Source organism: Perognathus longimembris, chromosome 10 (genome assembly GCF_023159225.1).
Source record: "Perognathus longimembris pacificus isolate PPM17 chromosome 10, ASM2315922v1, whole genome shotgun sequence".
NCBI lineage: Eukaryota > Metazoa > Chordata > Mammalia > Rodentia > Heteromyidae > Perognathus > Perognathus longimembris.
In genome coordinates this window covers 28849186-28870508 of record NC_063170.1, presented here as the reverse complement: position 1 = coordinate 28870508, position 21323 = coordinate 28849186, and the positions used below count along the sequence as shown (strand labels likewise).

Here is a 21323-nt window from a genome sequence, read left to right as displayed (position 1 = left end):
ATGCCTGGCCGGTTGATGGAGCCCACTGAACCTCCTACTGACTTCAAGGAAGCCATTGTTTTCCTAGTCTCAAAAATGAGGGTGGAAAGTTAATTTCAAAGGGCAGAGTGGGGTGCTAGCAGGCTATGAGTGCTAGATTGGGTTAGGGAGGAAGAAAATGGGTATTCTGCTCTGACAATGAGGAACAGGGAGAAAAAGCAAATGATTCCAGTTGGGTAAGTGAGGAATCTCAGTAAAGTTAACTCCTTAAGTGGGAAGTTCAAAGAATAGCACTGCCAACATTTCATAACTTTGACAGAAGAATGCTTTGTGCTTTAGGAAGAAAATGTGCTTGGGAAGATGGGAATCCTTGGTGTCTGGGTAGAAAGATGAGTTGGATAGACAGTTTGGAAATGGTATGAGGATGAATGTGGGAGAAAGTCAAGTGAGCTCCTGAGCTTTATCAAATTCAGCATCTAGTCTGAGACCCTTCTTGCTTGCTTGTTCTGGAAGGTTCCATCAGGAATAATCTGGCTTATCCCTGGAAGTAAAGCTCATCCCAGCCTGGGCTGGCTAGGATGTTCAGGGCTGGGTCCTGTGACCCCCACTGTGACCACAGGTTAACTGAGCATCCATGCCTGCCCTTCCTTGGCTTTTGCACCCTGAGCCACGCTCAGGAGCAGCCTTCATAGGCTCCAGCTCTCTGAGGGACTTGTGGCAATGTCCCTGTTGTGTCCTCCCTGCAGGTGTACCAGGACAACGTGTACTCTCCAGACTGTAGATTCCACTCCTTTAAGAAGGTGCTTTACGAGATGGGGCCTGAGTATTCCAACAACGTGGAGCTTGCCTCCTTCCATTCCACCTCCAAGGGCTACATGGGCGAGTATGTTGGTCTTAGTCTCCCTTTGCCCCTGGGCCTGCCTGGATCTGCTACTGGCCCTTATCTACCCACTTTTATACTCTGCCCTGTGAAGAAAGTAGACCTCCATTACTTCTGTGATCTAAGAATCAGGAGGAAAGAGGCTGCATGTCTCCTAGGGGAAGCCCATTGGTACTAGAACTTGGTACTAGAATTGAAGGGGTTCAACTGAAATCAGAGCATGCCTGAAAGAAACCGGATTGTAGATAAAAGAGGGAAATGAAGCTGGGTGCAGGTGATTCATGCCTGTAATGCTAGCTACTCAGGAGGCTGATATCTGAGGATCACAGTTCAAAGGCAGCTTGGGGTCTGTGGCTCAAATGGTAAGAGCGCCAGCCTTTCGTGAAAAAGCTAAGAGACAGTGTCCAGGCCCTGAGTTTGAGCCCCAGAACCAGCATAAAAGAAAAAAAGATGGAAATGAAAGCAAGCTTTGACAGAAACTTACAAAACCAAAAATTTTCTGTCACCCTATTCCTGTTACTCTAACATTGACTAAGGCGCCAAGAAAGCAGATTGACTAGACATGCCATTTAAACCAGTGGGCCAAAGGGTCAGCTTCAATTCTTTATTTGTTCATTTGGCTAATATATACCAAGTTTCTCTTCTGAGTTTAGTACTGATTTCAGCATGGAGGATATATACTGCCTTCACAGAGCTGATGTGCTAGGGAAGTAGAAAAGCAAGAGAAAAAAAAGTGAAGCCACGTGATAGATGGAGAACAAGGCTCAGAGAAGATGTAGGAAGGCCAGGAGGTGGAGATAGAATGCCAGGCATGAGCCTTAAGTAGTGCAGCCTCACTGAGGAGCTGGCATTTGAGTTAAGACCCAAAGAAGGTATCTGGCTAAGAGCATTCCAGGCAAAGGAAACTGCGCATGTAAAGACTTGGAGGAAGAAGTATGCATGGCTTGTTAACAGAGTGGCAAGGAGGCTGGAAAGGATGAATTAGGGGGAATGTGGTAGAAGTTAAGACCAAGGTCATAGGAAGCCAGATTGCTTGGGCCACATGACATACTACTTTTTGCTTTTACTGAGTGAGATGGGAGCCACTGAAGGATTTTAGCAGAGCCTTGCCTTCACCTGCCTCTTTATGTCCAGCTAGAGATGGAGGTGTAAGTATATCAGGTTGACATCTGGCTAGAGATGTCATTTTGGAGGCATCAGTCTCTGGGTTGTTAGATTGCTGGAACTGTAGGTCTCCCATGGAGTAAGTGCAGCAAAGAAGCCAAGAACTAGGCCTGACCTCCCCCTGCTCAGAGGCTTGGAGACAAGGAGCTCTCAAAGGGAGACTGAGAAGAAAAGATAATGAGTTTGAGTTTGCTTACCAAGAGCGTCCTTCTCATTGCTGGGGTTTTTTTGGATGCCAGGTATCAGCATGGGAAAGATACTCATTTATTAGGCTGGAGGCCAGTGTAACCAAAGTTTGAAGAGATATTTTGGCCTGGACAAAGGACCTGTAATAATTGCTTGGCTGTTCTCTGTGGTCTACCAAGGTAGCAATGCTAGCTTCATGCTATACTTATGTGTGCTATGTAACTTTTTTCTAAACAAATTTGTTCTATATTCATCATGTCTATAATCCTAATTATTCAAGAGGCTGAGATCTGAGCATAGAGATTTGAAGACAGCTCCAGCAGAAAAGTCTATGGTACTGTCTCCCAATTAACTACCAAAAAACCAGAAGTGGAGCTATGGTTCAAGTGGTAGAGTACCAGCCTTGAGTGAAAAACTAAGGGACAGTGCAAAGGCCCCGAGTTCAAGCCCCATTACTAGCACAAAAGAAAATGAAAAAGATCTTTCCATAACTAGTCATTGTGTGCCTTCTCAATCCTCCAGGTGTGGCTACAGAGGAGGCTACATGGAGGTGATCAATCTACACCCTGAGATCAAGGGTCAGCTGGTAAAGCTGCTGTCCGTACGTCTGTGCCCACCAGTGTCTGGACAGGCAGCCATGGACATCGTTGTGAACCCCCCAGTACCAGGAGAGGAATCTTTTGAGCAGTTCATCAAGGTAAGTTTGCTGTGACATGTTTTACTGCTACTGTTAGGGTCACTGGTGAATTTCTACTATGATTGATCTGATGGTTTGCCTGTCTCTAGATGGCCATATACCTACTTAAAGTCTGTGTGTCTGTCTGTCCCCCATCCACCCTCCATGGTGCTTCTTGGTACCTGATCTTCTGTTAGGAGTTGAGTGAGTCTGAACTTTTAAGTGAGATGACTGTGCATATGGGTAGATGGACCTGTCTTCTCTACCTGTCGTCATAAGCACCTATAGAGAATCCTATCCTGATAACACATTGGGGGATTCTATCAATAAGCTGAAAAAGAAGGGGGCATGTGGACACTATTGTTTTAAGTCATGGGCTTGCCTCTGTCCTAACCAGGCATCCTCACAGCTTGACACCATCCTGTCTTGCACAACAAGAATCCAACTCTGACTAGCTTTAACAGCAACAAGAACAAAAAGAAGAAAAGCTGATGAAGCTGGGTGTGGTGGTGCATGCTAGAGCCTACGCTTCTCATCAGGACCTCTGCAGCCCAGGAGTTTAGGACCAGCCTAGGCAACAACTGAGACCCTGTCTCAAACCAAGCCAGGGGCTGGGAATATGGCCTAGTGGCAAGAGTGCTTGCCTAGTTTACATGAAACCCTGGGTTTGATTCCTCAGCATCACATATATAGAAAAGGGCCAGAAGTGGTGCTATGGCACAAGTGGCAGAGTGCTAGACTTGAGCAAAAAGAAGCCAGGGTAGTGCTCAGGCCCTGAGTCCAAGCCCCAGGACTGGCCAAAAAAAACCCAAAACACAAAAAAACCAAGCCAAACCAAAACACAAAAACAAGGAACCTATGACTCATGTAACCTAGAGGTCAATTCTTTACTGGTCAGATGCAGACCTTTTAAGTTCGTGGAAAAGACACACACAGATACATATATAGAATATATATATACATATAATAGATATGCATATATAATAGATATACATATATAATAGATATACACATACACGCATCTATACAATATTTCATACATTATAATTATATAACAGTAATATGCAGTGTTATATATTATAACAATTATAAATTTTATTTTATATGCTATATAGCATATATAATAAATATATGTTAAATATGCAAATCAACTATTAAATACATAAATTAAATGTTGACTATATAAAATCATATATTTAATTATATATTTTACCATTTTTAAACTGTTAGGTTTAAACCTAACAGTTTAAAAATGTGTGGGCCTACACAGGTAACAGGTGCCTTTCTGACAGCTGAGTGCTGTGTTATTGTCTATCTATACCATACTATTTACCTGTTCATCTGCAGGCTGGCACCTCTTCATGCCCCATTCCCAGCAATATTTGCAGAAGTCATTGACAACTCTGCTTCTGGCTGGACACATACACGTGTAAGCTCTGGACCAGCCACTGACAGATTTACTTTGTTTGAGTCTATGTCCTATGCACACATCACGTAGATTAAGATTGGGAAGGTATCTCCTCAGATGGCAAGGTGGGGTCTGTCTTTAGAGTATTCTAGAAATATTTCTAGTTCGTTCCATACAAAGAGTTGGTCACCTTCCTCTGTGTCCTCCATACCCAGCCTCAGAGCACTTGACACAATGAGAAGCTCACTAAAACAGTTTTGGGATCATGTAGATGGATAGAACTGGCAAAGACAGATTCCTATCAGATCCCAGTACTGGATTTTCCAAGCAGGAAGATAAATTAGATTTTCCAAAACAAAGCTGTAAGAATGAATGTTTAGGGCTGGGAATATGGCCTAGTGGCAAGAGTGCTTGCCTCCTACACATGAAGCTCTCGGTTCGATTCCCCAGCACCACATATATGGAAAACGACCAGAAGGGGCGCTGCGGCTCAGGTGGCAGAGTGCTAGCCTTGAGCAGGAAGAAGCCAGGGACAGTGCTCAGGCCCTGAGTCCAAGCCCCAGGACTGGCCAAAAAAAAAAAAAAGAATGAATGTTTAATCTTTTTCTGGTAAGCAAAAAATCAAACTTTGAAAAGTAGTCTAATCCTGGATAATAAGGATCTGAGGAAAAACAGTGCTTATTGACATCCAGAATTTGTCAAAAAATACATCCATATTAAACAGAGAGATGAATAGGTATATGATAAATAGGTTCATTCAGACAGAAGGGTAGAGGCTGTTTTTTCATTTTCTTTTTTTAAATTAAATTTTATTGACAAGGTGATGTACAGAGAGGGTACAGTTACATAATAAGGTAGTGAGTACATTTTTTGTCTTATTTGTTACACCCTCCCTCATTTTTCTTTCCCTTCCCTAGTTCAGATACGCATATATACAATATCCAGTGTCATATAACTGTAACTATGTCAGTTTTTCTCATTTTCAATGGTATCCTGTGCAAGAACAGAATCCAGGACACAGGCTATCCAGGATCTACACTGTGGCCTGAAACCCACCATGTAACAGCACATTGGCAGTCTCCTCGGCTGAGAATGCTGTGGCAAATGTCCTGCAGAAGTTGTTTTTATTAACCTTCCTGATCTCAGCACTTGGGTATCTACAAGCTCATCTTTTCTCGATCTACAGTTGCTGGACGTCAAAGAAAACACCTTCTATGTTGAGAGACTGATTCCTGCCCTTTCTCTGTCTTTCCTCAGGAAAAAGAGTTTGTCCTGGGTAATCTAGCCAAAAAAGCAAAGCTGACAGAAGACCTGTTTAACCAAGTCCCAGGACTTCACTGCAACCCCTTGCAGGGAGCCATGTACGCCTTTCCTCGGATCTTCATTCCGACAAAGGCTGTGGAGACAGCTCAGGTCTGGGGCGCAGCTGGGCTGGTCTCTCCTTAGGCTCACTTTCTATGTTTGGGTTATGGGAGGCATCTTGCCTTGGGAAGTAAAGGTACTGGCTGTAAGAGTTCTGAACTTTAGGGACCTCTGGCCAGATGCTGTTTACTGCATAAAGGTGGTAGATTCTCAGAGGCCCAGCCATAGGGTTGTGGTAATGGGGTAAATGTGAGGTTGCCTCAGATGAAAGTGGTGTCTGCAGTCTGTTAATGCTGCTCAGAAGGGAAGGACCCAAATGTAGTACAATGCTGGGGAAGCAAGGGGAGCCTCTTCTCTCCATCTCTTGTAGTGTCCTGAAGCAGTATTTCCTAAGCTTAGCCATGCACCCTCAGTCACCTGGCAATTTTGCCACTCCTTCCCAGTTCTCTAAGTCTGTGAGGGACTGAGATTTGCCTTACCCAACCCCAGAATCTGAGTGCCTTTTTTTTTTTTTGGAAGTACTGTAACTGGGGCTTGAACTCAAAGCCTAGGTGCTGTCCCTTACCATTTTTGCTTAAGGCTAGTGCTCTAACATTTGAGCCACAGCTCAACTGATAGCTCGTGGGGGGGCAGGGGGGGAAGTGGCCTGGGCTGTGTCCCTGAGCTTTTTCACTCAAGGGATAGCACTGGGCACTGACCCATAGCTTCTTTTGCTCAAGACTGGAGCTCTACCACTTGAGCCATAGCTCCATATCAGCTTTTTGGTAGTTAATTGGAGATAAGAATCTCATGGAGCCAGGTGGTGCTGGCTTACCCCTGTAATCCTCACTGCTCAGATGGCTGAGATCTGAGGATCATAGTTATCCAACAAATTACCCAAAAATGCCGGAAGTAGAACTATGGCTCAAGTGCTAGAGCTCTAGTCTTGAGCGAAAGAATTTCTGGGACAGTGCCTAGTCCCTGAGTTCAAGCCCTGACTCAAACAAACAAACAAAAAAAAAAGGTGGGATGGTTTTGAACCTTGATCCTCAGATCTCAGCCTCCTGGGTAGCTAGGATTACAGATGTGAGCCCTGGGCAGCTGGCTTCTGAGTACCTTTTTAACCACCGAGAGTTTAAGCTCAGGATGAGATCCCTGGTAGTGGAGCTGGAGGCTCTGTATTTTACAGGCTCCTGGTTTGTGAGCAGCACATTCACCATTGGCCTCAGGAGAAGCTCTTTCCCTGAGAGCCCGCTCTGGCTGCAGCCCCCAGGGCCTTGTTTTCAGATTGTATGTAGCTTGGTACAAAGGCAGTTGCTGTCAGTGGCTGTTAAACAGTCTCTGGAGGTACAATTATGACGAGAACAGAGAAGGACAGAGGTGCCATAGCCAATGGCTGTCTTGCAATAGTCTCAGGTATCTAGTACCTGGTGCCACCTACCAGCCTCCTGTCTTGCTCTGTGGGCAGGGGAGAGACAGGGCCCTGCCAAGGAACAATAACCTGCCACTTAGATTTGGTATGGTTTTGAATGGTGAGTTAGTGCATTGTGAAGGCAAGAAGGAATCTGAAGTTCTCCCCTGATCCCATAGGCCCATAAAATGGCTCCAGACATGTTCTACTGTATGAAACTCCTGGAGGAAACTGGCATTTGTGTGGTGCCTGGCAGCGGCTTTGGACAAAGGGAAGGCACTTACCACTTCAGGTATGACAGCTCCGCCCATTACCCTGGGAACCTTGGGCTTCTTAACATGGAGCATAGTGTGGCTCCTCTGAGACTGTGGCGTGGTAAGGCTGCCATCTGCCAGCCACCATCTCAATGCCCCTTTTATTTGGCTGCCAGAGAGTAGGAAAAGAGATCTTCCTTGACTGTTTGGTCTCTCCCTCTACTTCCTCCATCTGTCACATCACTATTGGAAGTTGGGATTCAAGGCCTTGTGCTTTCACTCAGGTTTTTGGCTCTTGTCTGGTACTCTACCACAAGAGCTACTCCCTTAGTCCAGCATTTTTTTTTTTCTTTGCCAGTCCTGGGCCTTGGACTCAGGGCCTGAGCACTGTCCCTGGCTTCATTTTTGCTCAAGGCTAGCACTCTACCACTTGAGCCACAGCACCACTTCTGACTTTTTCTGTTTATGTGGAATTGAGGATTCCAACCCAGGGCTTCATTTTGCAAGGCAAGCACTCTACCACTAGGCCACATTCCCGGCATTTTTTATGGTTACTTGGAAAACCAAGGTTCATGGACTTTGAACTTTGATCCTCAACTCTTAGCCTCCTGAGTAGCTAGGATTACAGCGGTGAGCCACCAGTGCATGGCAGTAGGTGACATGCAGGTACCAGGACAGTGCCTGCACATGGTAGTATGCCATAGCTCCTTGGCACTAGCACTACTGAGTCCCAAATCCTGCTGCTGCTGCTGCTGCACTAACAGGAATTAGATGACTTACTGTAAGGTCTTTCCTAGGTGCTCCCTGGCTCAGCCTCCTCCCCCATGCAGATGAGAATGCTCAGCTCCCAAGCTGAGCTGCTCCTCATGAGCTTCCCACAATTCCCCACAGTTTTATTTCTCTCCCTGTGGCAGATGCTAAAAAAAGAAATAACATGAGTTACTGACTAAAGGTGAAGTCTTACTTAATCAAGATTATGAGTAATAACCAGGAGCAGTGGCCTCAGTCTTAGGAGGTAGAGATTTGAGGATTGTGGTTCAAAGCCAGCCCAGGAATAGAAGTTTGTAGACTCCATCTAAACCAATGGCTGGGCATGATGGCGCACACCTATCACCCCCGGGTGGGAAGCACAATGGGTAGGTGGTTCACTGCTGTCATCCCCAGTGACACAGGGAAGCCCAAGTGGAAGGATCAAAGCCCACGCTGATGTAGGCCTAAAAACAAGACCCCTACCTTCAAAATCACCAATGCAAAAAGGGGCTGGATGTATGACTCAAGTGGTAGAGTACCTGTCAAGCATAAGACCCTGGGTTCAAATCCCCAGTACTGCAAAAGAGAGAAAGAAAAGAAAGACAATAGGTTGTCTCCCAGAGGGACAAACCATTTCTAGTTAGCTGTCAGGCTCCTTTCTGTGATTCATGGCCCATTCAGAAAGTGGTGCTGGGATTGGGGTAGCCCAGATCATATGCCAAGTTTAAGGCCCTGTGTTCTGTCCCTAGCAACCCTCTCAAAAAAGTGTAATCAAGAGGGCTGCTTGTGGGTTGAGGCCTGTAGTTAGGTCTGGAGGGAAATGTTAGTTAACTGGCAACTGTGGCTTAAACTCACTCGAGGTTGTCTCTGTTAGAGATGGAGTGGTGGAAATAAAGAAATGTGCATGCAGCACAAGTAAAATATTGTTCTTTTTAAAATATTGTTCTGTCTGTAAGAAAGACTGAGTCATGCCCTAGAAAGTTTTGCACACCAATCAATATATGGTACAGGCCTTTTGTGGTAATAAGTGAATGTGTCTTACTAAATGTTGTACTAGATTATTGCTTTCATTTACATGTGTTATTTGATTTAAAAAACTAGCTATGAACTGGGCCTGGTGGTTCATGTTTGTGTTCCTAGCTACTTGGGAGGCTGAGACAGGGGTTGCAGGGGTCCATGGCTAGCCTGATCAACATGCCAGACCCCTTCCTTTTCCAGAGCAGACAGACTGATAGCTCTTCTCTTGACAGGCTTCACTGAGCCTTTTCACACATTGCCCTGCTGGTGGCAGCAGAATCCAAGGACTCCCTCAAGGAGAGAGGGAGGGGTTTGAATAAGTCCTGGAGCTTGAGCTTTTAATGCAGACAAGATAGCCAGCCTCTAGTTAGTGGCTCATGTTTGTAATCCTAGCTACTGAGGATGCTGAGATCTGAGGATTGTTAGCCAGAAGTAGAGGTATGGCTCAAGTGATAGAATGCTTGACTTAGGTGAAAAAGCTCAGATAGTGGTGCCCAGGTCCGAATTCAAGCCTTAATACAGAGAGAGAGAGAGAGAGAGAGAGAGAGAGAGAGAGAGAGAGAGAGAGAGAGAGACCAGTGATTGGGTTGATCCTTTTTCTTCTTCTAGAGCGGACAGACTGATGCTGTTCTCTATCATGACAGAATGACCATCCTCCCTCCCAGGCAGATGCTATTCACTGTCTTGACAAAATGACCATCCTCCCTCCCAGACTGATGCTGTTCTCTGTCTTGACAGGATGACCATCCTTCCTCCAGTGGAGAAGCTGAAGACAGTGCTGCAGAAGGTGAAGGACTTTCATATAAAGTTCCTGGACAAGTACGCCTGAGGACGCCTCAGGCCCTGGAGGAGACCCCCTCCTTGGGTCACCCAGGCCTCTCCCCCAACTGCCTCAGATCTCATGGAGGTTGCTGGTTCTATTCATGGTTATTTTGCCCAGGAGACTTCCTTCTTTGTGCCTTGATGTTGGGAGTACTTCTCTTCTGAGCAAATGTAAATGCACAATGTCTCACAGGCCCTGATTTTTTTTAATGCAGCTGAAATAGAGAGGATTTGCTTAGCAGATGTGGCCAATGTTGGAAAGTTTCTTTGGGGTTAGAAATAGCTAGGATATGTTGGGTGAGGTGTCTCAGATCTAGAGAAATCCGCAGGTACCAGGAAATATATGGCTCCATCATGGTGAAGAATGGAAACCGAGAAATCAACAACGTGATCTATGAAATAAAGCCCCTGATGGTGTAAAAATCTAGTCCTTTAGAGCCTGAAGTACAGTGGAGGCCCACATCTTTCTGGCAGTCCATCTTGGACAAGAATGGTGATGGCAGGAGTGCAAGGGAGAACAGGATGCCAGGCTAGGTTGTGGTAGACGCTGAAGGACATGGCCAAGGTCAGAGGTCCTTTGAGGGAGAATGGATATGGCTACAGGTAGAGTTGAGTCTCCTCTTCTGAGCAATACAGCAGGTAGTAGAACTCAATATACACTGAGGGCCTTACAGAGTGGTCTCTGTGGACTTCTGGGACACGGTACAGCCCAGCAGTATCCCAGCTATGTAGAGTTCTTCCTGGTAGCATGTTGATCTATCCCAGTGGAAAAAATAGTAACAATTGTTCTCAAGGGCTTCACTGAGCCTTTTTACACATTGCCCCCTGCTGGTTGCAGCAGAATCGAAGAAAGACTATCTGAATTTTGGCCATTTTGGAGCTCTTAATAGGTAAAAATTCTTGGTAGACTGGCTGCTGTGGTGAAGTGACTGATCTGACTGGACACTAGCTCTTGCTGCCGGTCTTAGCATTAGAGATATCCTAAAGCCTCTGCCATCACTCCCAGCTACACTGTTAGCATCTACCAAGCATGCAGGTTCTTTGGCGTCAGCAGTCTGGGGTGGAGCCAGTCCAGGAAGCAGGTAGAACAGGCTAAGTACTCTCATTCTCCTTAAGAAGCCTTTCCCTTCCTACCTGCCTTCTCCAATGTGAAGTGAGGAAAGCGATGACCAGTTCAGGAGCCTGAGGACCCAGCACATCCCACTGTGGAACTGAGGGATCTGAAGAGAGAAATGAGAAGGGCTGCAGAAGGAGTTTGAAATCGGTTCCCATGCCATAAATTTTCCCTCTGCAGGGAATGTAATAGGAAATCTCAAGCTGTTAGCATTGCAGTTGCTGCAAAACATCCATAAATCTCAAATAACAAAAGGGAGTGTTCTGGAGCTTTTCCTTTCTGAAAAGTTAGAATGGTTGTACTCGTGCTTGCTGTACGGCATATAAGCTAGATATATCCCAGAGTCTTGTGAATTCTGGTGGAAAGGTTAAACAGTAGAGGCAAGTATATTTTTTTATATTTTTGTAACAATTGGTTTTTTTTCATGGGGGGTGGTAGAAGGGTTAATATTTATAATCTTAAGTCCAGTAATTTTTTATGTCCTCTAGATTATAAATAACCCTCAAAACTTTGCGACGTTTACATGACTTTTAAAAAATACTGTATATACTTGGTTTGCATTTAAAATAAAAGAATAATAAGATCAGGTAGATTAGTTTCAGGTAAAAATGATGACCATGATAGATTGGATTTTCTATAGATTCTGATGCTTTTCCTGTTTTGGTACTACCTAAGAAAGCTTTTTGTTACTTGGTGTCACACTTTGAGTGGACACATTGCAGTTTCTGTTGTTTACCCAGATCTGCATGTGGGTGGCCAACCCTGGTCCCTCCACCACCTCCTGCCTCAAGGCCAGGATGGCTGTTTCTGTTCTCTGTGTGGAGTTTTCAGGAAGAGCCGTCACAACCTGCTCTTGACTCCAGTCTCAGTTTTCACAGGCATCTGAGGAAGGTACGCGCTGGAAATTTCTAAACAATAAAATCTGTGTCCAGAATAGTGGCTTGTGTTTAACTTTGATATTTAAATCTAAAAGTTGAGTGACTTTCACTAAGTTCATGTCTTCATTCTTTAGTTTTTGTTTGTTTGTTTGTATTGGTACTAAGGCTTGAACCCAAGGCCTAGAAACTGTCCCTTAGCTTTTTTTTCCCTTTTTTTCCCTCAAGGTTAATGTTTTGCAGCTTGAGCCCACCTTTGCTTCTGGCTCTTTTTTTTTTTTTTTTGGCCAGTCCTGGGGCTTACTCAGGGCCTGAGCCAGGGCCCATCCCTGGCTTCTTTTTGCTCAGGCTAGCACTCCACCTCTTGGGTCACAAAGCCACTTCCACTCCCGCCCTTTTCTGTTTGTGTGGTGCTGAGGGCTTCGTGCATGCTAGCAAGCACTCTACCACTAAGCCACATTCCCAGGCCCTGCTTCTGGCTTTTTGCTGGTTAATTAAAGGTAAGAATCTCATGGACATTCCTGACAAGGATGGCTTTGAATTCAGACCTCAACCTCCTGAGTAGCAAGGATTACAGTTGTGACCAACAGTGCCCAGTTATCATCATTCTTTATATGTTCCTAGCATAATAGCAAATAATTTTGAGTTTAACTCTAATAACTCAGCTACTTTTTCTTTTGTTGCTTGAGGTAAACAAACTTTATGGATTCCTTGGGATAAAACAAATAGTCTATGAATACAGTCTGTGTCTCTCTGGTAGAAGTGAAATAAGAATTGACAGTGTCTTCATGGGGTGGAGGAGGGTCGGCAGAAGCCGTGGATCTTGGAGTTGCCTACACAAGGGATTATATTAGTTGCCCCCAGGTTTCCTATATCTACATTGGTGGTGATGTGTAGTTTTTATATCAGATCTCCCTGGAGTAAACTTTCTAGTTCTTTATTGAAGAAAATTTGGGATATAAACAAAGGGAAACATTAAGACTCTTGGAGTCATTAGGAGTACCATTAGCACCAGTTAAGCAGGTTAGAGAAATACATTGCCTTGTGCAGTGGAAAAATCTGGCTTTGCTTCTAATAGTCACTCTGTGTTGTCAAGTTACACATGGAAAAACCCCAAGGAAGGACTCTGGTTGTCCTGGCCTATGTGTCCTTCATTTGAGGCAATCTCTGTAGCTCAGGAGAATAGACTGAGTATACACAGATAGAGGATCACCAACCTCATGGAAACTATAGTACTGAAGGGGAAGAAAAGCTACTGGCCATGGAAAAATGGGTGGGAGCTGGACACTGGTGGCTCCTGCCTGAAATCCTAGCTACTGAAGCTGCTGAGATCTGAGGATCATGGTTCCAAGCCAGCTAAGGCAGGAAAATCTATAAAACTCTTACCTCCAATTAATCACCAAAAAGCTAAAAGTGGAGCTGTGACCCAAGTGACTGGGCAAAGAGCTAAGGCTGAGGGACAGTGCCTAGGCCCTGAATTCAAGCCCCAGTCCAGTCACTAGAGATTTTTGGAGGTCGTGGTACACTAACAACTCTCAATTTTCCATAGGGGCTTTTATGAGAAAGATTTATAAGAGATGGATATGTTAAAGGTAAGTTAAGGGTTATTGCTAGTTGATACCAACTCAATTGGAGCTATTCTCTGTATCTTGATGTTGTACACACCCACATGAGCAAACAGACCTTGTCTGAAGAATAAAAGGTATAATTTATTGTCCAATAACATCTATTAATAGTTTGGCAATGGTAGTGTTGCTCAAGGTTATTTTCAGCATGGAGTTTGCCATTATCAGTCACAGAAGGCCTTCAACACTTATTCTATAAGAACCCAGTATGAGCCATGGACTTCTAGGAATAGAGAGTCAAAACTAAGATGTGGTCACTGTGAGGTGCTGGTAGGACACGTCTGTAGTTCTAGCTACTGAGGGGGCCAAGATCTGAGGATCACAGTTAACAGCTAGCCTGGGCAGACAAATCTAAGAGGTGCTTATCTCTAGTTAATAGGCAAGAAGCCAGAGGTTACTTAAGTGGTAAAGCACCAGCCTTGAGCTAAGTGAGAGTGCAAGCCCTGGGTTCAAGTCCGAGTTCTTGTGCACATGCACACATTCACACACACAGGTGAAGCAAAGGGAGGAGGAGATTATGCCCACTACTGACATGAGGGTGAGGGCCACCTACTCATTGCTCAGTGGCCTTTGAAGTCTTCCAGACATGATGCTTTTGATTTCCACCCTGTGCCCAAGCCAAGACACTCCCAAGAAAAAGGGAGATGAAAAGGAATTGCTAGCTGCTCCCCAACTCTCAGGGACACAGATCAGAAGTTTCCTAGTAAGGTTTCATTTCCCACTTGAAAAGATTCACATTGGTTTTTTTCTCTCCTGAATGTCAGCTGCCTTTTCTCTTAATGCAACGTTGCTGTTGAAGTCCTTTTAAAGATGTAGTTTAATTTTATACATGGCCTAATAAAAACATCACCTACCTCTTAAACAAAAACAAAAAACAAGGTGGCTGGGAATATGACTTAGCAGTAGAATGCTTGCCTTGCATGCATGAAGCCCTGGGTTCAATTCCTCAGCACCACATGAACAGAAAAGGCCAGAAGTGGCGCTGTGGCTCAAGTGGTAGAGTGCTGTCCTTGAGTAAAAAGACACCAGGGACAGTGCTCAGGCCCTGAGTTCAAGCCCCAGGACTGGCAAAAACAAAACAAAAAGGAAAACAAGCCCCAAATCTTAGTGATGCTTGGAATGAAGTAGAACATAAAGGGTACATATACATGTCTTAAATTTCCTTAAGAAATGTCAGACTGTCACATCAAAGTAACCTGTTCTTGTGAAAAAGCTAGAAAGATTTGGAAACTGCTCATTGGACATTTTTATTGACAGTCACTAGGGAAAGCTAGAATCCATAACTACACACAAATACATCTCAAAGTATACTGCAGAATCTTTAAAATATTTCTGGGGGGCTAGGAATGTGACTTAGTGGAAGAGTACTTGCCTAGCATGAATGAAGCCCTGGGTTTGATTCCTCCATACCACATAAACAAAAAATAAAGTTACTTTAAAAAATAATATTCCCATGAACACCCAGGTATGATGGCTTAGACTTGTATTCTCAGCTACTTGGCAGGCAGACATCAGGAGGATCAAGTTTCAACACCAGCCTGTGAGTCATGGGTTCCATAAGGACCCATGTCCACCTGTAAAATGTAGGTGTGGTGGCGCATGCCTGTCAGATATCTGAGCTACACCTGAAACATAAATAGGATTCTAGTCTAGCCTGGCTCTGGGAAAACCATGAGATGCTTAAAAATACCAACAAACAAAATGGGATGTGCCGGGCTAGATTTACCTCCCCTGGTGCAGGGATGCTAAGCTTACTCCCTTATCAGTGCTCCCCTTTTCACCCTCTCCCCTGGGCACCTGACCAGCAGGCGGCCAAGGTGGAGCGAGGGACACGGGCTAACCTAAGGTGCACATGGTCGAACGAGATCCCCTTTTCCTCCCTCCTTATCCACCAAGGAAGCCAGGCGCAGATGGATCTCGGAGACGCTTTGGAGAGCAATCCGGTTTATTCGGAAGGGGCTCACAGTAATATAGTAGTGATGACAAGGATTGAGCATGAGCTGGCGATAGGCTGGCGAGCTTGTTCATCCAAGAGCAGCTCCCAAGGACCTCCCTCACTTCCCATAGTACCGCCCTGTGTGCTCGCTGGCGCAAGGTGGGGATGGTCTCAAAGCTACCCCTTCTGGTTCCAGACCCAGAAGGAGATAGGTGTGGCTCACTTACACACTGCCCCAGGGCTGGGGGAAGGGCGGCGTCTTGGGAGTGCTCTCCTCACCCTTCCCCCCTTAAGGCCAAGATGAATCCCCAACAGGGATGGGTATGGGTCAACACTTAGAGCACCAACCTAGCAAACGAAAGGCCTTGAGTTTAAACCTCAGGATAACACGTGTGCCTGCGCGCGCGTGCGCGCGCACACACACACACACACACACCCCAACTTACAGATCTTTAATTGTGAATTTCATTGTTTCTAGATAATAATTCAATAACTTCATGAGGTGGGAGATTATATATGTCCCTTGATCTAAAAATTACTCTTGAGCGACACCTCCACTTCTGGCTTTTTATTGACTAATTGGAAGTAGTCTCTCAAATTAGTCTGCCCAGGCTGTCTGTGAATCTTCTTCCTCACATAGTGCTCCTGAGTAGCTAAGATTATAGGCGTGAGCCACTGGATCCTGTTCATCTCCTGAGTTTTCTCTCCAAATAAGTTATCTACCTTACTCTTAGATATGTTATGTCTCTGGTCTTTTGATGGGTTAGTAATCCATTCCCAGCATTATCTAGCCAAAAACACAGAATCTCATTCTCCAGAGGCTGAAATGATCTTTAAAACACAAAGACCCAAAGATGAATACAAACCATAGTTCATGGAGAGAAAATCGTCTTCAGTAGGAATCAGATGACAGACACACCCACGTTAGCACTGAAATTCTTTGGACATGTTTAAAAAGTCTTCAGCAAGCCAGGTACCAGTGACTCATACTTGTAATCCTAGCTACTCAGGAGGCTGAGATCTGAGGATCATGGTTTTAAGCCAGCCCAGACAGGAAAACCCATGAGACTTTTATCTACAATAGACTACCCAAACAGCTAGAAGTGTAGTTGTGATTCAAGTAGTAGAGCACTATCCTTGAACAAAAGAAGCTCAAAGACAACACCTAGACCCTGAGTTCGATCCCCAGGACAAACAAGAGTTCTTTCCCTAAATCCCCCAAGTCTTTAGTTACAATTCTACCTTTTCTATAGCTTGACCGTGTGTGTGGTGTGTGTGTGTGTGTGTGTGTGTGTGTGTGTGTGTGTGTGTGTGTGTGTGTGTCCTGGGACTTGAACTCAGTCCTAGGCACTGTCCCTAAGGTTTTTATGTTTGTTTTCTGCTTAAGGCTAGCAATGAACCCCATGAGCTATAGTTTCACTTCCAGGCTTTTTGGTGATTAACTGAAGGAAAGAGTGTCATGGACTTTTTGGCTCACACTGGCTTTGAACCAAGATTCTCAGCCTCCCGAGTAGCTAGAGAGAGTTACAGGCATGAGCCACTAGCTCCCAGTGACTTCTTGGACATTAAGAGAAAATAAAATCCATGTTAGTTAAGTTTCTGTTGTATGAAGCTAAACCACCTATCGGAATGGGCACAAGGGGAAAAAAACAAGTTATTTGGCTGGTAGATTCTTAAACAAGCCTTTCTGCTTGGTTTTCAGCAAAGAAGATTGGGAGAAAAATGTGTGACTATCCACATATCCATAAGTTATCCACAGCCATGATCACTCTTGCAAGATTAGTAAATGAGGCTGGTTGTTTAAAAGTAGACAGGAAGGATTTTGAGCAGGCAGCAGAAGCTTAAAATAGCCAGATAACACTGTATTGAGATACTATTGGCTATCTGTATTTCTCTTATCAATATAGGACCCCCTCCCTCAACCCTATCCCATAATGTTGTTCTATTCTGAAATACTTAAACTATAAAATCCTTAAAAAGAATTCATTGGGATTTCTACGAGGTATTAAGCAACTAAAACATTACAGAGTCTTCCCTTTAGAGTATTGCTGGACACATAAGATTCAGGATTTGTTTCATGTATATAAGCTGTGTTTCTAGAAAAAGGGTACATTGAAGGATTCTCTTTTTTGTGTGTGAATTTATTCATTTATTTTTGTGCTAGTACTATGCTTGAACTCAGGGCTTCTGCACTGTCCCTTAGCTTTTTTGCTCAAGGCTGGTGCTCCTGGGTAGCTAGGATTACAAGTGTCAGCACCTGTACTCAGCCAACCCAGGTTTTCATGGCATGCAAAGCACATGTCCTACCATTAACTTACATCACCTCCAGCCTGAAAGGCATGAGTATAAAAACAGTATTATTCAGAATGCATTCTCAACTATTATGTAATTAACATCATGTCATAAAATATTCTTTATGGGCTGAGATGTAGCTCAGTGGCAAAGCACTTGCCTAGCAAGTGCAACGTCCTGGGTTTGATCCCCAATACCAAAAAAGAAAAGACACACAAAAAAATCTTTACCACATCATTTTCTAATAACTACATACTGTACAAAAAAACTTAATGAAGGGCACTTAGAGGGGCTGGGAATATGGCCTAGTGGCAAGAGTGCTTGCCTCGTATACATGAGGCCCTGGGTTCGATTCCTCAGCACCACATACACAGAAAATGGCCAGAAGTGGCGCTGTGGCTCAAGTGGCAGAGTGCTAGCCTTGAGCAAAAAAGAAGCCAGGGACAGTGCTCAGGCCCTGAGTTCATGGCCTAGAACTGGCCAAAAAAAAAAAAAAAAAAAAAAAGGCACTTAGATTATCTTCAGTTTCTGAAAAAAAGTATCAAAGCCTGAGCAAATAGTCTGCTACTCAGTTTTGTTATACTACCATATCTGGCCTAAAATAAAATTTCTAGATGAAAAACCAGGTTAGGCGCAGGGGGAGCTGGCTGCCGACTCGTGTTGGTTAATGCAAACACTCTGACCTTGAAGTTGTCAATGTGGGCTAATAGGTGTGCAGAGACTGCCACCTCTTGCAAGTCTCAGGACCTTCTAGTGAAAACAGTCATTCTCTGCCCCCTCCTTTGTACCTCCCTCCTTTTGTCCCTTTCTGCCTCCTGCTCTCTTCCTTCATTTTTGTTGTGCAGGGAGAAGCTCAGGGTCTCACACTGCTAAGCAAGCACACTTCCATCCATTAAGCTCTTTGAATATGTACATTTTGGCACTGTCAGTACCAGATCATGTCATTTAGGTGACTAGACCCTAACTCAAGAGTCCCAGTTGGGCACAAGGGAGGACCAGGCCTGGCCAACAATGTACCCTGCCTGACCTTCGTGATGGAATCAAAATAGTATATAGCGTTTACCAGACCAATGAGAACCCTGAAAGCAGCCATTCCAGAGGCCACACAGACACAGTCACCTACAGGAGAAGGCGGCTTATAAGGAAGTTGATCAGAGGGGCTGACAAGGCCTTCTCCCCCACAGGAGAGGGAGCAAAATGGCACCTGTCCCTATCCAGGGGGCATTCTTGTAACACTGGGCTAGAGGTGGGAGGTGCTCCATGTTGCAGCGAGGTCTGGGCAGAGTGGGAATGCAGACTATCCCTGGGAGAGGCAGGATGGAGTTCAGGTTTGGATGGAGGGCATTCTGCTGGTGCAGCTGGGCCCATACAAGTGAAGTGGGAGGGGCTGAGAACCTGAGATGGAGGGAATGCTAACAAGCCCCATTAGGGATTTTTACTGGTAGTGTGGAGAAAGATTTGCTGCTTTTACAGGGGTTGTCAACTTGATTACATGATTGAAGAGCAAGGACTTTGGATAATCGACTAGAATTGGAATCCCATTGCTAGTCATGTGACTTTTCAGAAATTCCTTCCTATTCTCTGAGATTTTATTTTCTATTTGTAAACTGGGGTAATAATTTCTGCTTTATATGTTGTTGCGTGTTTCATGAAGTAGTGCTTAGCTTGGTATGTTTAAATCATTCCATGATGCCACTTACCTGTTATGATGTAGCTCACACCCTGGAATGTGGGAGTAGCAAACTGCCATCTTGCTGAGATTGTTAGTCCATAGCACTGCTGCTCTCTCATCAAATATGTGAATTCATATAATGTTAATATATAGTTGTAGAAACATAGATTGTACAATATACATATTTATTCTATATGTATCTATTGTATGCCTAAATTTACTGTTACATATATCATTCATATATGCATATATGTGTGTATATTTCTTTTTCTATTGCCAGTGAATGTATAAATGAGGCATCCTTAGCCAGCTGCTGGTGGCTCGTGCCTGTAATCCTAGCTACTCAGGAGGCTGGCATCTGAGGATCAAGGTTCGCAGCCAGACTAAAGAAGAAAGTCTGTGAGACTTATCTCCAACAAACTAACAAAAAGCCAAAAGTGGGGCTGTAGCTGAAGCTCAGGGGCAGTGCCTAGCCCCTGAGTTCAATCCCCAGTACTAGCATACACACACAATTGTGTAAGTATCTGAGGCTTTGCAGAATGTAGTGTTGTGGCTGGATCTTAAATATCCCCCAAATGCCAGGTGTTGAAAGCTTGGTCACTAGCATATGGAACTATTAGAAGAAAATGAGACTTTCGGGCCTAGTGGCAAGAGAGCTTGCCTCGTATACATGAGGCCCTGGGTTCGATTCCCCAGTACCACATATACAGGAAACGGCCAGAAGTGGCGCTGTGGCTCAAGTGGCAGAGTGCTAGCCTTGAGCAAAAAGGAAGCCAGGGACAGTGCTCAGGCCCTGAGTCCAAGGCCCAGGACTGGCCAAAAAAAAAAAAAAAAGAAAGAAAGAAAATGAGACTTTCATGAGATGGAGCTTAGTAGAAGGACTTTAGGACATTGAGGGGCGCGTCCTTGAAGGGAATACTTCACTTGGCTCCTCCTCTCTAGTTCCCTACCAGCATTTGTTCTGTGATATGCTGCTTTACTACAGGCCCAAAGTGACAGAGCAAGAGACCATGGTCTGAAACCTCTGAAACCATAAACCACTCATTTCTTTCATCAGTTGATTTCTTTGGTTGCTCACTAAGACATATGGTTCCCTCATTGCAACAACTAAACTCTGTTCATGTAAAATACCTAAATCAGAACAAAATTCACCTTCAGCACCACACTCTTAAAACAAAGCAAAACGAAAAGTGGAAGTAAAATAATGACTGTGGGCTGGGTGCCAGAGGCGCATGCCTGTAATACTACTCAAGAGGCTGAGATTGAGGATCATGGTTCAAAGCCAGCCCAGGCAGGAACGTCCATGAGATGGTTATCATCAATTGATCACAGAAAAACAGGGAAGTGGTGCAGTGGCTCAAGTGGTCAAGCCCTAGCCTTGAGCAAAAGGAGCCCAAGAACAGCACCTAGGCCCCGAGTTCAAGTCTTAGGACAGACTGGCGGAAAAAAAAAGAATGAGAGTGGGTATATTTTTAAAGCCTTTATTTATAGACTAGTTGTAGTGGCACATGCCTGGAATACCATGTGCTCTGCAGAGGCACAAAGATGTTGAGTTTGAAGCCAGCCTGGGCATAGTATTTGATAGTAGTGACACCCTATGTAAAAAACTAACTTCTAGGCACTCATGGCTTATCCCTGCAATCCCACTCAGGAAACTGAGATTTGAGGATCAAAGTTTGAAGCCAGCCAGGGCAGGAAAGTTTGTGAGACTATTTCCCACGTAACTACCAAAAAGTCAGCAGTGGAGTGGTGGCTTACGTGGTAGTGTTAGCCTTGAGTACAAAAGCTCAGGGACATGGTCCAAGCCCTAGTAACGGCACAAAAAGAGGGAGGAGGGAGACTGAAGGCTTGGCTCAAGTGGTAGAGCATGAGCTTACCATGCTTAAGGCCCTAGGTTCAAACTCCAGTTAATGGAAACCAA

General features: G+C 44.6%; 1 protein-coding gene across 1 annotated transcript in view; it reads left to right on the top strand.

The window, feature by feature from the left end:
• The window catches only part of Gpt2 (glutamic--pyruvic transaminase 2), a 39163-nt gene extending 27820 nt beyond the window's left edge, over positions 1 to 11343 (top strand). Inside the window, exons 8-12 of the mRNA XM_048355682.1 lie at positions 726 to 862; positions 2732 to 2906; positions 5551 to 5706; positions 7225 to 7337; positions 9805 to 11343. Of these exons, the coding sequence (XP_048211639.1) occupies positions 726 to 862; positions 2732 to 2906; positions 5551 to 5706; positions 7225 to 7337; positions 9805 to 9895 (672 nt within the window). The 3' untranslated portion in view covers positions 9896 to 11343. The remainder of the gene's footprint in view (positions 1 to 725; positions 863 to 2731; positions 2907 to 5550; positions 5707 to 7224; positions 7338 to 9804) is intronic.
• The last annotated feature ends 9980 nt before the right edge of the window (positions 11344 to 21323 follow it).